Genomic DNA, 17,477 nt, shown 5'->3' with positions numbered 1-17,477 from the left:
TGCATTTTGAAATCGCACCCCTCAGTCCTGAGGCCCTGCCCCACCACGGGCTCTCCCCAGAACTGCAAGGCTTTCATGTGCTTCCAGGCTTCCCTCATCTCAGCCCTTTGTGTCTATGAACCACTGCCACTGAGTCCCCAGCACTGAGGGAAGCTTGCTGCTCTGATCTTGTCAGTCTGATGGCCCAGTAACCCCATTGTGTTTGTTTTGCTGGCTTGATAAGATTCATGACAGGCACAAAAAAAATAAGGACATTTTAGAATGGTACGAATTTGGAAGAAAATCTGGTTCATTCTTTATCGGGTTGTCCTTTACTAATGGAATATTTTCACCTGACCCATCAATCTTTAGCTCTAATTATATCTCCACTTCACTGCTCTGTGGCTTACCACTACTGTCCCTGTTCATTGAAATGTTTTATCTTGAAGCCTTTGGGCTACTTACCAGAGACTCATAATACACATAATTTAAAGAGGAAAAAAAAAGTTATAAAGCCTTTATGTCTTAAATGCAACAGCATGGCCTTGAAACACCATAGAACTTGCGGTCTAATAACTTAGAACTAAATTAGCTAAAGCTTTGATTCACATGCATTTGGAGATCAAAACAGGCTGAAATGCTTTAGGCAACATTTATGCTTACGGCCATAATTAGACAACTGCTACAATATTGAAAAAAACCCAAATTTTACAAACTAATCAATTGAGACTTCAAAAAAGAAAAACATGTCAGCTTATTCCAGCAGTTTATTAAAGGGCAATGTATCAGCTGCAAATAATTTATATCATATAAATAAGCTCATTTAAAATTAATTAGTTTTACCATAAATAAGCATATTGAAGATTCTACCAAAATCAGAAACTCTACCAAAGATTTTTGAATCACATAAAAATTTAGTTAACGGGCCTTCAGTTATTTACCAATAACAAATACACAAATTTCAGTGTTTTGCCTGTGTCGTTAGATTATTTTAAAAGAGCAGATGGTACAACACACTGATATAGAAACACCTCCTGCCAAATTATCTTCAGGATTCTATCAATCCAACATTTGTAAAATTAGAATCCAAGAAAATACTCTAGTATTGATACGATTAAGTACATGTGGGGGTTGATTTTTTGCTTGTTTGTTTGTTTGATTTTACCAAGGACATTCTATGAAGATGTATATTCAAAGCCACAAATAAAATAACTAAAGGGCTTTTGGGTGATTTATTTGACTGTAATAGGCCCTGGTTTTATGTTACTGAGCTCTAAAAATCTGATTAACAAGAAATCACATGCACATTAAGAGTAAGTGAAATCAGTCTGGAAAAAAATACTTCTAGGGTAGGTGCTTTATTTATTGAATACTTACTGTGTTACTCCTGTTTCACAGATGAGGAAACTGAGGCTCACCAAATTTTGAACATGGGTCTTGCTGACTCTTGTCCTAAGCCTTTCTGAATCCATTAATATGTAGGTTGAAATGTTTTTCTTCTCTAACCTACTGGATCAAAAAAGGGGCTGAATATCAGTCACCAAGTCTTTGCTGGTGTGTAGCAATCATGTTGTGAAATGGGATTTCACCATATTTTAGGCGTCCCGTCACAGTAGTTATTGGCATTTGCACTTTACTCAAGGTTCCTTGTGGTTTTTCTTGACCTCTTTCTCTTGGACATCAAACAATGGGTATTTACCACAAATGTATGAAACAAAAACGGTCCAGGAAATGCACTATGACAGACAAAACTCTAAGCGTATTTAATAGTTATGAAAATTGAAAAAGGTAATAGGTCTAAGTAGAAAGCTACATGTTCTAGGAAATTATAAGTATTTGGAGATGACGTAAAAGGATTCCTTCTAGATGAGTTCCCTGTTTTTATTTGCAGATAAAGAACTTAACCCAATAACAAGTCTTGCAAACAAAAGGATTACTGACTAGTTGAGGGACATGGTGAATAATGAGGAAGAGTTAATACTACTACTCACCTAGTGAATAGTCTACAGATGAGGATAAGACAGCAGTTTACTGCCTTGCCACCTAGAAAGACAGGTTATCAAAGGTTATTACATGTAAGTCATCATTCCCTCCTCTGAATACAAAGAATTGAGCTGTGTGGCATCTAATACATAGCAGTTTCGGATTCTTGACAGATGGTCCCTATTAAATCAGTCTCTGGACAAAGGTGGTGTCGGTGAGCTAATTCTGTTCATTCATTAACTCTATCACTCCTTCCCACATTTATTGAACTAATCGGCCTTTACTGAACAATATTTTGCATGGGACAGTGGGCTAAATACTCAAAACAAAACAAAACAGCCATGGCTTCTGTTTTCCCCTCTAGAACCAGGCCCACCTGTCAAGATTGGTTCCTGGTCATCCAAATTAATATTTTCCTTCCCAGGTTGAAATTTTCAGCAGCTTTGTTCAATATTAAATATTAAATGGAGATGCTATAGAACAATATCGTAATTGCTCTATTAATTCAGAAAGGGGCAAGTTGAATTAGAGAAAAGACTGGATTATAGACTAGGTAAAAAGAAAATCAGTTTAATTCCAGCACCTGAATTACTCTGTTCAGAATTGCAGAATTCTTCCATCCACACAAGTGTCTTTAAAATATTTGTTTTAATCAGTAGATTTAGTTTAATGGTAAATTTACATGCCAATGATTTCTCTGGATTATAGAACTTAGAAGATTCTTGAAAAATAAGTTTATTCTTCTGATTCGTTAAACACTTTGGACAGCTTAATAATGCAGCTAATTTACGTAGCAGAGCAAGCCTCTCCTCATGGACCCGCACTATCCAGTAGGGTAGCCATTGCCCACATGTAGCTACTTACAATGTACAGTCCAAACGAGCACAAGATGTGCGCTTTGCGTAACACACACCAGATTTCTAAGGCTTAGTAGCCCAAAAAAGTACGTAAAACCCTCGATCATGTTTATATTGACTGCGTATTGAAATTGTAATATTTTGGATATGTTGGGGAAAATAAAATACTGTATAGTACCAAGCTTTATTTTCTTTTTTTTTTTTTTTTTTTTTTTTTTTTGCTGTACGCGGGCCTCTCACTGCTGTGGCCTCTCCCGTTGCGGAGCACAGGCTCCGGACACACAGGCTCCGCTGCCATGGCTCGCGGGCCCAGCCGCTCCGCGGCATGTGGGATCTTCCGGGATCGGGGCACGAACCCGTGTCCCCTGCATCGGCAGGCGGACTCTCAACCACTGCGCCACCAGGGAAGCCCCCAAGCTTTATTTTCTATGCCTTTTATTTTTTTAATGTGACTACTAGAAAATTTAAAATATGTGGCTTGCATTATATCTCTGTTGGATGGCATTATAATAAATAATAAAAAGAAATGTTTCCGAGGCATCAGTAGATTCTAATTACTGTCTGTGGAAGTCCAAAAATAAAATGAAAAATGTCCTTAAATGGGTATGAAAAACCATCCTTCCAAACTAAAGCAAAATGAATGGGGCATAAGTGCATGACCCACCCCACCTCTGCTCCCCCTCTCACTCCCCAACCCCAGGTTCAAAGAAAGGAACCTGGAATGTAGAGAAAACACAAATATGGCAGAAATTAGCCCAGAGGCCTTGGGGACCACGGCTTACCACTTAATGCCGCTGCAGAGCTGGCCCCAAAAGGTATTGAGATGTAGGACTTCCAAGCGAATGGTCTCTATATTTTAACAAATATATGTAACATGGTGAAAAACTCAGAATTCACGAAAGTAAAGCATCAATGGAAGAACTAATGCCCTGAGAAGTCAGTTAAGAAATGAGGATTCCATCCCTGATGGACCAGAAAGCCCTTCTAGCACCTCCTGCTGCCTCCTGGTTCCCAGCCTCATCGGAACGGCGCCCCGCCCACTCCCCCTTCCCATTGGGGCGAGCCACCGACCTCCCCCTAAGGTCTACAGGGACTCAAAGTTAGCGTGATGCTCACCTGATAACTTTGCTGAATGATGCTGAAGTGTCATTTATCTTTGGTTCTTTGGCATCTCCTGTCTCTTTCAGTATCTGAAATTCCCTCTCAGCTCAACCACAGGGATTAGCTTGGGGCACCCTCCCCGCCCCTACCGTCTTCCAGCCTCGAACTTCACTCCTGCTTTCAGATCCCTTTCTTCACCACTCAGATAATATTCCAGGTGGTTTAATCAACCCGAAAGAAAAAAATAATTAAGGAATTTATCTGGTTATTTGGTGATGTAAGAAAAAGTTTCAGGCAGATTTATTACAATTCTTTATCAAGGGACTGAATTACTTCTCTCCATGCTCAAGGAAATTAAATGCTGTAGCAAGAAAATTATTTTTAAACAAAATCCATTATTTAACAATAATTAATAATAAGAAACTAGTCCAACAAATAGGAATCATTAAATAAGTTGTGATAAATTCATATAGTGGAATTACTCTACAGCTATCAAAAATCATGCCTTTGAAGACTGACAAAGGAAATGCACATAATGAAAATTAATAAACACACATAACTATTTACTATATAATCTAACTCTATGTAAAATAAAATACATACACTATGTTAACAGTGGCTACCTCAAGGTGGTAAAATTACAGGTAATATTTTTTCTTTATATACAGTTTCTGTGTTTTTATTTATTTTTTTTCTTTTTGCGGTATGCGGGCCTCTCACTGTTGTGGCCTCTCCCGTTGCGGAGCACAGGCTCCGGACGCGCAGGCCCAGCGGCCATGGCTCACGGGCCCAGCCGCTCCGCGGCATATGGGATCCTCCCAGACCGGGGCACGAACCCGTATCCCCTGCACCGGCAGGCGGACTCTCAACCACTGCGCCACCAGGGAGGCCCAGTTTCTGTGTTTTTAAATTTTTTACAATGAGCATATATTACTATTATAATCAGAAAAATATACACATAAAATAAACTATTATTCTCTAGTTTGCGATTTTAACAATAAGTCCAATTTTTAAAAGAGTACCACCAAAAGCTTACCTTTCATGGAAAAAAATCATACCACCTCTAAAGATGATACATGATACAGTACAGTTTTTTTTTTTAATTCAGTAGAACCCTGTGTCAGCAAGATTAGTTATGCCAGACATGATATTGATTTATCTTGCCTGATATAATTTTGGCTTATCTATAAAACAAACATTAGGATAATCCCTAATTCCAGTGCAGCAGACTTCCCTGTCTGAAAATCAGCAAGACTTACTTAAGGGGCTTTAAAGGATAAGACCTAATTAGCCCTTTCTAAAAATCCATAGCATGTTTCTGTATAAAAGTTCGAAGCAAAACTCATTCAAAGCTAGCTCCACGGAAGTAGCAGCAAAAATATAAAATGGACCTCAGCAATTACAGAAACACATCTTCCAGGGTTATTAGACCAAATGCTTTTGAACCTACTAAGAATTTTTAAAACTCAATTCAAAGAAATTTTGGCATATTCTAAAGAACAGAAAGTGGAGTCACTCCTCATAAAATAAGTTATTATTTCGTTCTTATTCTCTCAGAAAAGGTCACCTCATTCATTTCAAGGTCTGCTCTAAATAAAAGAGTTTATAATAAAATTAATCACAATGTTGCTCATAACAAGTACTTTTTCCTCCTTTCCGCCCCCTCCAGCCACTGAAGGATAATGCATTTCACAGTTGGTTTATGCTTCTTTAAGGGCCTAATATTGCATAATGCATGCATATTTTTCTGCACACATTTAGTGAAAGTCCACGTGTGCAGGCCCTCAACAGGGACACAAAGTCCTCAAGGACCTGGGATTTAGAGAGTGCCTCGAAATATTAAAAAAATATATTTTATACTTACATAAAATACAGAGTTCTATCATTTGTTCTGCTAAGCCTATCATTAATATAACAGTATTTGATAGAAACACTGCTTTAAAAGGAACATTCCAGCCTAGGGCCCTTTGTCATCTGTTCTATATTCTGCCATCTTCTTTTTCAAGGGAAACTTGGTTCAGCAGAGACCATTAGGCATATCATGGCAGTTAAGATATGGTTACTTGGGACTTAACTTTTGATTCCAATACTTGCAATATGACTTCAAGATAAACATTGCATATAGCAATGGGCATAGACAAAAAATATTCTTAATCTTGTCATTCAATTTCTGTAAAAATGTTACAGAATGGTTCCCATTTCTCATGCTTTTGTTATAGAATGTGCTGCAGAAATGATAGCCTCTGTCTGTATTTTTTTTAACATCCCCCTGCCAAAAGGAACAAATCCAGGCACTATTCACATTATCCAATATTTTACAATCACTTATGCTCATTTCAAAAGCTCTGTCAAATGCCACAAAAAGGTCTTCTAGAAGTCAGATATATAAAATCTAGTTTCACAACACTGAGAAGTACAAATGGTTAACAGCTGCTGTGTGTGTACAATTATTTAAAATAAATGAATAAGAAAAATATCAAGACTATTTGTAACTTCTTCTGCCTCTCTTAGAGTAGTAAAAAATAAGAGAAAGAGAAATAATAAAAGCAAAAAATAGAAAAGCTATGAAAGCCAGTAAAGACTTTCGGGTATGAAAAAAGCTGCACTCTGTACACAGGGTGAATTCTTCTGGACAAAATCTTCCCAGAGTTTTGGGACCTGGGAAGCCATTGTTGTCAATAATTTTCCTGTAATGTTTCATGGATGGTTTGGGCTCAAACTGATTTGCAGCATAACGATACAGGCCAAACTTCGGAGCTGTGTGATCATTAAATGAATAAGCAAAGTATCCACAAAGATTGATACCATCCAATATATAGGCTAGAAAAACAAAAGGACAGGAGAAAAGTTATGAAAATATTTTGCACACAACACTTTGCTTTTACATAGCCCTGGCGCATCAGCAAAAATGTCAATACCATTTAATAAAGCTTCAGATTTAATTAGATTTAATCAGAAAAGGCTTCTTTTATCCGAAGACAAAGAGGTAAATACATTTAACATAGTAGGTTTTACATAATTAAGCCTACTATGATGCATTTGGGTTAAATCTTTAAGTACATGAAGCAGTCAAGACTGCTGTGGAGCCATCTTATATGGAGGACAAGATAGTCCAGGGTTTATTCCACCCAGAGTAGGTGCAAGGGATATTCCATCTTCCTCTTTTAGCCAAACTCCTTTATCCCTGGGGAAAATACTAGCTAGCACTTGGACTTTTTCAGTGTGTCAAGGGATAGCACTTTCTCTGCAGGTGATAGTGTGTGTATATGTTTGAGAGTTTCTATCAGGTATCAGGCTCTCTCTCAGGTGACTTAACCCTCAAGAGACTGCTGAAGTTTCAGGGACTCCTTACCTTTCAGAGCTTCGTTTACGTAATTCTTCATGTAATACACCCTCAGATTGTCTTCGGCTGCGTGCGGATCATCGTCGATGCCGTTGGAGATTATATACATGGGGAGGTCTCCGTACTTGGACTTCAGCCAATTCAGAACCTTGCGTAACCCCCAGGGCACCACGGCCACCTGACTTGGGGAGTTGAGCCAGGTGATGTCAGTCATTTCTTGCACTGCCAGGTAATCATTATATTTTACTGGATCTTCTTTTTCCCAGTCTACAAGGATGGTGGTGTAATGGCTTAAAGCCAAAAAGTCAAAGGAACCCCGGATTAGCTTTTTTTCCTCGTCAGTGAAATAAGGCAGGAGGAAATTGTTTCTCTGGTTCAGCCAGTCCCTCATCACGCGTGGATAATCCCCGGAGCCGAAAATGGGCTCGGCCAGCCAGCCAATGTCAAATTGCAAAACTCGCTCGGCCACTTCTTGGTCTTTTGGCGACAGAGGGCAGGCCGGTTCTATCCAATCCGCCTGCAGGGCGATGGATATTTTACCCTTCTGAGAGCGCCTAAACTTCTCATCGTACACGTGCCAGGCCAACGCGTGGGCCTTCAGGAGGTGGTGCCCCGCGATATACGTCATGTTCCGTGTGGACGGCTCGCTCATCGTGATCCAGAACTTGACGTGGTGGCCGAGATCTTGAAAGCACAGGCTGGCGTACTCTGCAAAAGCCAGGGCAGTGTGAGGGTTCTCCCAGGCGCCATGCCGGGCCAGGGGTGGCGGCAGCCCCTGGTGCGGGGCGGCGGGGCGCCACAGGGCCACCACCGGGGTGATGTTGGCGCGCACGAGCTCGCTGGCCACGCAGCGATAGTAGCGCAGAACCGTGTGGTTGACCTGGGACTGGTTCCCCAGCGGCAGGATCAGCGCCCAGTCCAGGGAGAAGTGGAAATGCGACACATGCATTTCCCGGAGTAAGGCGATCTGGGGCCGGATGGCGGCGAAGTCAACGCAATAGGATTTCCTCTTCTTGGTCACAACCCCGTCCACCTTAATAAGCCTTTTACTGTGGTGGACATCCCACAGGTAAACGTTGGGGTCAGTAAACTGAGACAGAGTGGTGTCCACCTGGCAGGAGGAGAGTAACCGTTAGCCTCACCTGGATGGTCCTGGAAAGTCGTTCAACGCAGTTCTTTTGACAAAACCAGCCAGCAAAATAGGTAAAAACAGAAACCTTCCTAGCTGAATTTTTAAACTATTTTTTCATAAATAGGAAGTTCTTGGAGAAGAAAATATTCCCCTTTGATGGGTGCATATTTGTTTTTCCCATAGTTCTCTGTAACTCTGGAACTGTTACTTTAATGTTAAAAAAAATCTGAATTTTGGGGGTCACTTCAGATGACAAACATTAATAATCCTCACACACCTCTGGTCTGCCTTAAGCAAGCAGAGTATTTTGGACGTTTTTCTTTTAGTGTAAGAAATCACTAATGATACGAGGCTTTCAAATTAAAAAAAAAAACTAGACAAAAGAATGATAAAGCTTAAAACCTGAGTGATAGTCAGAAAAGGACACGATATTTAAGATTAAATTCTGCTTCTTAAAATCACGTTCTAAATGGAGGTTTGCTCTAGGTGAAGGACATAGAAAATAAGCATAACGGTTGCATCTTATTGGCATTAGAGTCCATAACAGAATTTAGCAAACTCATTCTGACTGATGGTAGAAAGTGATAAGAGAATGTGGAAAACAATTCTGTCATCCACCCATAATGGGATATTTTAACATAGCTTTTAAAATATTTCTAAATCATTTTTCTGTGACGATCATGACAATAATGGTTCTCAATCTCTGATATACAAGCCTTCAAAATGAAAACATGTATTTAGGAAAGTGGACAAATTGCAAAATCAAAATCACAAAATCCTTCCTCCACGTGCCAACCATGGCAGGAATGGAAACTGAAAGTTCACCCCAAGGACCCGCCACCAAAGCCAGTTTTCTCCTCAGAAATAATCCTGTTAGAATTGGTTCCTCGGTTTGACCCTCTATATAAAAGCTGGGGTCAAACTCCGGTTTTGAATCTCTAGCAGAGGTTTCCTTGCATTTTTCAGGCCTGTTGCAAATGAGTTTCTGTTTCTCTAGAGGGGTCAGTGCTGTGCTTATAAAGGAAAGTAATAAAATACAGCATGTCAGAGGGAAATTGCTTTTTCTGGAGAATTGTCCCTTGTAGATCACCCACACATGCATTTCCTCTAATGCTGTGGGAATGCTGTCAGAAGTATTTTTCCACTGTGATGCACCCACAAATCATGTTTCCTCAGCTTTGCAAGAGAAAATATTTGCATACTCTTTGGGAGTGAAAGTGTTCATAGCTTGAAGGAATTATTTGGATTATTTTTACAGAGCTCTGAGTTGACAAAATTCGTAAGTTTTCTACCATAATTGTTCCAGAACAGCTTTTATTCAGTCGATCTGAAAACAAACATGAGAGACTAGGGTATAATTTCTATTTATACCCTATTTCTTAAAAATACAGGACATTTATAAATGGGTGTTTAGGCAAAATTCTATATAATCTCCACTGATGTATTGACTTATTTCTTAATAAAAAAATTAATAAAGTTGAACCTTTCCGAAGGTTATAATGTATGTATTCAGTATATTATGGAAGAAATGTTTCCCTAACAGTGGCCAATGTTAAAAAAGCTGTATGTCCCCAGTACATAGCAGGTTTTGTATTTATGAGCTATGAGCATTAGTGGTTATGGGAAAACAAACCTCTTGGCTGGGAAATTGGGCCCAAGGACAATGACAATCCATGTGAACAAGCCTAAGATCAGACTTCAGACAGGTGGTGTTAATAAGATGTTATTTTTAAAGCTTTTCAGGTGAAATGCATGCCTCATTCATACAGGGAGTTTGAAATACTAGCCAGGAGTAAAAAGATAAATTTCAATGGTTTGAAATTCACTTATATGTAGAGAATGGACTTGAGGACACGGGGAGGGGGAAGGGTAAGCTGGGACGAAGTGATAGAGTGGCATGGACATATATACACTACCAAGTGTAAAATAGCTAGCTAGTGGGAAGCAGCCGCATAGCACAGGGAGATCAGCTCCATGGTTTGTGACCACCTAGAGGGGTGGGATAGGGAGGGTGGGAGGGAGGGAGATGCAGGAGGGAAGAGATATGGGAACATGTGTATAGGTATAACTGATTCACTTTGTTATAAAGCAGAAACTAACACACCATTGTAAAGCAATTATACTCCAGTAAAGATGTTTAAGAAAGAAAAAAGTATTGCCCCCTAAAAACACCATGACGGGTCTTGCTGTTTTTCTCACCAGCCTGTGTATTGGAACGGAGGCAGGCACCTAAGTGTATTTGTCTCACTATTCCCTGGTCTGAGCATAGTGGTAGGTACTTAATAAATATCGATTGAATGACAAAAAAATAAAGTAAAATAAAATAAAAATTCACTTCTAATGCATTAAAAGTATAGAGACCTGCTTGTAAATTAAAACTTATCCATACACTCATCAGAACTGCCCTAACAAAAAACTTGTTTTTACTTTGTCAGTTACGAAGTTAGCTTGGGAAGAGAGCCGCCACAGTAGTACAACGCTCCAGGTGAAAAGCAGAAAGAATAAAAGAGCAGTTGCAGCCTTTTCCCACTAGAGAGCTTCTAGAGGAGCTGCGGTCCGCAGAGGGTCTGTGTCTGGCTGGGTCAGCAGGGAGTGGGCCAGGCGGCTCGGCTAGGTGAAGGTAGCAGGGGCCCTGAGCTGTGCAGCCTGAGGGCAAAGCTCCAGGGCTGATGAGTGGCTGGCATTAAATCAAAGTCTAAACAACTGCCTCTAGGGAGCAGAAAAAGGAATTCTCTCCCTATCTCCCTTCCTCTTCGCTGCCTGCCGTATTTGTCCCCTCTGATCAGAGTTCTTCTTCTCTCTGGAAGAAGTAAGATGTACTCTTAAAATGTTCTCACCGCTGACCAGTTCCCAAGGCGGACACAGTCCCTGGATGGGAACAAAGCAGGAGTGAAAAGGCTCCCCACAAATGTCCCCACTGCTCCCTGAGTTCATACCACCTGCACAGAAATGCTGGCAGAGCCTCCTCTTCTCAAAGACAAAGCTGGGCATTACCAGCCCTGGCTGGGGGGCTGTCAGAGATAGGACAGAGCACGAGCCCTCAGTGACTAGGGTCCCAGGGCCCAGCAAGAAGCAGGGCTGAGAAGAAGGTCAAGAGGTCGAAAAAGGACCAGGGACCAACCAGGATGCACTAGGGAGTGGCCTTCCCCCATTCCTTCCTTTCTCCTTCCCTCCTCCATCACCAGCACCACCTCTGCCGCTTCAGATCCTACTTGAACCCCCACTGTGGATACCACTGCAGGAGAAATTAGGATGGGGAGGTTCCAAAGAGCAGTGGGCTGAGGGAGAAGGGGAGATGGAGGAAAATCCAGAGCCAGGAAGACAAGCTACTGGGCTCAGATATCCTTGCAAACACAGCGTTCCTTGGATGCCTTTTTTTTTTTTTTAAATATCTTTACTGGAGTATAATTGCTTTGCAATGGTGTGTTAGTTTCTGCTTTATAACAAAGTGAACCAGTCATACACATACATATGTTCCCATATCTCTTCCCTCTTGTGTCTCCCTCCCTCTCACCCTCCCTATCCCACCCCTCTAGGTGGTCACAAAGCACCTAGCTGATCTCCCTGTGCTATGCGGCTGCTTCCCACTAGCTAGCTATTTTACGTTTGGTAGTGTATACATGTCCATGCCACTCTCTCACTTCGTCCCAGCTTACCCTTCCCCCTTCCTGTGTCCTCACTGGATGCCTTTTAAATGTAAGGAACGGACTGAAGTCGAGACTGTCCCTAAAACTAACTGGAGGTCTGAATAAGATGTAAGAATAATACAACTCAGCAAAAAAAGGATGGTGTTGATTAAAAAAAAATTTTCTTAATCATTTATTTATTTGGTTGCACGGGATCTTAGTTGCGGCAGGTGGGCTCCTTAGTTGTGGCTCACTGGCTCCATAGTTGTGGCGGGTGAACTCTTAGTTGCGGCATGCATGTGGGATCTAGTTCCCTGACCAGGGATCGAAACTGGGCCCCCTGAATTGGGAGCATGGAGTCTTAACCACTGCACCACCAGGTGTTGATTTATTCTCCCATAAATCAAAGATTTCAATCTGATACTTACCAAAACAACAGCGACCCATTTCAACTAGAAGGCCTTCCCTCAGATCCAAGCATTCTTCCAAATACCTCTTTCGAACTGAAAGGTAACAGAATATGCCACCCCAAAATATGACTGTAGGTGTTCAGGGCATGCCACCCCAAAAATGCCTCTTCAGTATATTGATTATTTTGAGCAGCAGGTACTTGAAAAATAGCAAATGCAAAGGGAAAGGCTTTCTCTGAACTCCTCTTATCTGCTTAGAGACAGATCCTCCAAAAGGAACTCAAAAGGACTGTCATAAATCCCTTTGTGGGAGTTTCACCAAGCAGGGAAGATTTATCACAGGAGAGGATATTCAAAGCCAACATCACATGCAGGCAAACTTTGTCACAAACTATCATAGCTCCCATCTATTCTTTTAAGGGCCCATTCATCTTTCCTAAAAATCATTTACTTTTCCCCTTTTCCTATTAAAATGGTATTTAAGCCTGAACTCTAAGCCACCCTGGGGAGTTACTCATTTTTCTCAGAGCATCTCCCATGTATACATGAGGTAAACATACTAATAAACTTCTGTTTGTTCTTCTCATATTAATCTATCTCTTATTACAGGGGTCTCAGTTAAGAACTCAGAAGGGTAGAGGAAAAGTTATTTTTCCTCCCCAGCAGAACCAGTGAATTGGCTAGAAGCACCCCACATGCTAAACACTTTGCTTGTCTGTGGATACCAAACTTTGTCTCGTCTTGGTCTCTATTTTCACACATGGACTCTGTTCAGCAACACCTCCACTCCCTCCCCACCCTGCTCACTTACCACCATGCTCTGTTCACACTGTCAAACTATTTGCGACCCATCATTTTCCCTTAATAGACTCCTTTGAAAGCAGGGGTCGGGGTCATATCTTACTCATCTTAGTGTGTACTCCCCTCAACAGAGTCCCCTCCCCCCAACAATTAACACAGGGCTTTGTACACACTAAGCATCCAATAAGTGCTCGCTAAAGTATTCAATCAAACTCTAGAAAACAGATTCTTTTAAAGTTGGAAAAATTAAAAATAATATTGAGGGCTAACTACATAGCAGATGCTCAATAAATATTGGTTGACCATTTTGAAGAACTTCGTTACCACGCAATTCAAAAACTGTTGCTAGAAATGGCATTCCGATCAGTGAATCACTGAGCAAGGGTTTTTCTTTCTGGAGGTATTTCCACAAGCTTGGGGGTTCCACAGTTATACCTCAGGAGGGCTCTGCCTAATGCTCCTGCTTCAATCTCAGCAGCTCCACCGAGACCTCAGATAACGTGGAGTTCTGTTTTATATCGTTTATGGAAGAACTCAACAACTACTTTAAAAGGGGTTGAAAACCATGGTATTAAAAGAGAGTGTTTTATCTTTCACTATCCTATCAGATCTTAAAGATGGTTATATTTTTAATCTGTTCCCCTTGGAGCTGATTTAAAGTGCAAGATGAAGCTAGGAAGATTTTTGGAGAGAAGAGTGCAGCATTCCAAATGGTGCCTTTAATGTGTTCACTAAGGAACCATGTTTGGCCTGAGGAATGGACAATGTGCCATGACAACCTAATAAGGAAGAACTACTTACTAGTGATAGGGCTTGGTGAGACTGCGGATTGGTTTTGTCAGCTGACTTACTTGAATGTAGTTGTCAACAATTCCCCAAGCAAAGTCACAGGGAAATGTCCCTTCTAGGGGTTGATTTTCAGGTAAAGGAGGGAAGCCATTTTTCTCTATCAGCTTCTGGTAGAACAAGGCTGAAGACTTCGGCAACAACTTCTTATCCTGGCTTAGAAAGTCGACATAGAAGAGTCCACGTCTGATGCTGTAGCCTCTGTGCCACTCGAAGCCATCCATGAGGGACCACGCGGTGTACCCGATGACATCCACCCCGTCCAGCCTGATGGCTGCAAAGGAAAGAGGACAAGAGCAACATGACCCTGTGATGGGCACTCGTCTCATGATTCAAGAGCATTTGAGGATTTTACTACTTCAGTAAGTATAATGCTTATCGTTTGGTAAACTGATGACCCTTCTCACTGATGAAAGGCTCTAAGAGAACCTAGATAACTCTACAAATATTAGTAAATGTCTTCACAAATAGGTTTATCTCCAATATGTTTTTATCTGAATTTCCCTTATTTCTAGTGGGTGCTCTTTAGGCCAAGATATCTTGTTCTACTTTCTATCCTAAGCACCTATCTTTGTGCCTGATGCAGTAAACGAATTAAGTCTTCAAAGGCATGGACTACTTACTCTTTTCTTCAGAAAATATTGATATTCCTTTTTTTAAAAAATAAAAAGTGTTTTATTCAGTACAAGCAATCTGAACTGAAAAATGTGTACAGAGATCTAGATATCTTGGGATTTACTTAATCTTTAATATAATCTAAAAAATCTTGAGTAGTAACTCTGAAAGTCTAGTAATTTTAAACATTATAACCCAGTTTCTCATTTACAAAATGAGTTTAAAAAATTAATTCAGGTTCCTCAAGGTCCCAAATGAGAAAGGTGTTACATAAATGCATTCCTACTATTGCCAAAATGAATTTCTATGTTCTGATTAAAAACTATAAATTCACACAGTTTATTAAGATCATCTTAAAGATTGTTTTTCCAGTGGATTCTGGCAGAAAATTAGGATTTTATCCACAATCCTACCTTTTAAGGTTTCCATTATGAATTTTTTGAGGTAATACATATATTTGGCATCATCTCTCTTGGTGGTCCCTGAAACAAACCAGCCATTTTCCACAATAAATATTCGAGGGTGGTTATACTCAAGGTCAATCCAGGAAAGGAGTTGCCTCAGGCTGGGAGATTCCAACTGACGGAACTTCATCTGAGGGTCCAACAGTTGAAAACTCAAGGTTGGTCCAAAGGAAAGAGCAAAAAAGTCAGCTGTTCCTTTGATGAACTTTTTCTCAGATTCAGTAAAATCAGGCAGAAGAGATGAAAGGTTATTCTTCATGCTCTCAGGATAGTCCCCATCAATAAATACGGGTTTGGCAAACCAGCCTAGGACAAAGTCAAGAGATTTCTGACATTCTTTGATGCTATGTTCAGTCATTCTTCGAGGACTGATCCAGTGGGAGCTCAGGGCAATGGACACCTGGCCTCCCTGAGTGGGGCGGAAAGAAGTATTGTAGAGATGCCAGATTTTGGCATGAGCCTATGAAGAGAAAAACCACGGTGAATTTATCTCTGATTGTGAGCAGAAATACAACATGTATTTGAATCCCCATTTCTAGTTTTATCTGTTTCTCATCAAGTCTAACCTAATGACTAACCCCACAATGTAAAAGTCACCTGGAACCAATAAATAATTCCAGAGGTAAGTCAGCCCACAGTGAGCTGCAACCATAACTGGAATCATTTCCACTGTTTTTCAGCAGCCAGTGGAAAAATGTGAATTTCTTGTGTTGAATATGTAGTTATTATTCATACTTTGAAAAGTTAATGAAATAAGAATTTGTTATAATATCTTACTACTTAAATGACTTTGGATTATGTACTTTTTAATTAATAGCCTTCGTGAAAAGAGCCAATCCTGCATCTGTGATTACACCAGGAATTTCTAAATAGGATTATATATTTTTTATCCTAAGAGACTGGGAGTTTTCAAGTTGACTTAAATTGTTGGAGTCAATTTAATATTTTGTATTCATGTCTCATAACAAAAATTCTAACACATGTTCTCACAATCTTTGTTCTTCTCTAAGAATCAGTGCAATAAAGAAACAACTCCGATATCTAACCTTGGCCCACCATCCAGTACTCTGGGACATGGCTGGCTTCCTGCCGACCCCCGAAGGGTACAAGATACAAGCCAAGAGCAAAAACACCTAAATGCAGCTTTGAAGAGATCAGATGTCCACAGTGAATCAGCAACTCAGCTGGGTGTTTCCTACAGCAATGAAATGGGCTTTGCTTCCATTAAATCAACTTCAGACTCCCATAAAATCTTGCTGACTTCTGATATCTTATTTTCATTTGTTTCCTTTCTATTTACAAAGAATAGTGTTTTTTTTCCTCCCTTACCTGAATTAGGTTTTTCTTTACTTTTGAATTCCTGATTTACTCCCCCTGTTTTTCTCCAAATGCAAGAGCTGTTGATCAGCCTTTTGCTCTCCTAATATATTCTCTTGGAAAATTCCATTCTGATTCTCTGTTTGACTCACATTCTCCCAATGATCATGCCAGTTTTCATTCCACTCCCTGGGCCTGAAGAAGCGCTTGCACTCCTACGCCAAACATCCTCTTCCTTGTTCCTTAATATTCTGCTCTTGGTTCATTTCAGTGCAGGTGTCCGAGAATGGCCTCATCACCATTCTTAGGAGTTCAGCCAGATATTTCAATGGAATCAAATAGTGCATGTCTTTCATTTTTAGTTTCTTAGTAAACATCTACTATGTTTCATTTCACAGAATGTGTTTTTTCATGACCTAAAGCAGCTATCTATATGCTAGGAAGGAAATGGAGAATAAAATATTGATCATAAGAATAGTGGCCTTTGCCCATGTGATTCAAGAAGCTGGGGCTTGATTGTGCTGTGCTGCTGGATTTGTGATGTGCCCCACCCTTCTCTATCTTCCTCACCTTCACCACTCTATCTCTCCCTTCCCCAATGACAAGAAATCTCACCAGTTAACAGTTAAACAGAAAAGAAAAGGGGAAATCCAGGCTGTAGTACTCACGATGTTAGATTAGAGGACTTTCCTAATTTGGCTGATTTGAAGCCTGTGGATAGTCAGGACCTAACCCTAACAGACATACCTCGACAGGACAAGCACTAAGATGGGGGAGTCAGGAGGCCAGGGAGGAGTGGGAGCAACCAAGAACTTCCTGATATGGGTCAGTTTTGCAGGTAGCTGAAGTCAGAGCCATACAGTAGAACTGTCTACAATCACAGGCCACTCTTCTAACCTTGAGTACTTTGACATGGCTCACAGGAGGTCTGGCAAGGAAACGAATGACCTTGGCTATAGGGAAGTGCACACGTGGTGTTTGATATCAGATAAAATTCCTGCTC

The 17,477-nt window shown here is 40.6% G+C and overlaps 1 protein-coding gene across 1 annotated transcript in view; it reads right to left on the bottom strand.

Annotated features, from left to right (window-relative positions):
* Positions 1-6,402: 6,402 nt before the first annotated feature.
* KL (klotho) overlaps positions 6,403-17,477 on the bottom strand; it is a gene marked incomplete at both ends in the record, with an annotated part of 54,532 nt that continues 43,457 nt past the window's right edge. The window contains 4 exons of the mRNA XM_082602037.1: positions 6,403-6,740; positions 7,273-8,374; positions 14,084-14,352; positions 15,107-15,617. Coding sequence (XP_082458163.1) covers positions 6,403-6,740; positions 7,273-8,374; positions 14,084-14,352; positions 15,107-15,617 — 2,220 coding nt within the window. The remainder of the gene's footprint in view (positions 6,741-7,272; positions 8,375-14,083; positions 14,353-15,106; positions 15,618-17,477) is intronic.

The sequence above is a fragment of the Mesoplodon mirus genome, assembly GCF_964341445.2.
Source record: "Mesoplodon mirus genome assembly, chromosome: 17".
Lineage (NCBI taxonomy): Eukaryota > Metazoa > Chordata > Mammalia > Artiodactyla > Ziphiidae > Mesoplodon > Mesoplodon mirus.
The sequence above is the reverse complement of the archived record's forward strand: the minus strand, read 5'-3'. Positions and strand labels throughout refer to the sequence as shown.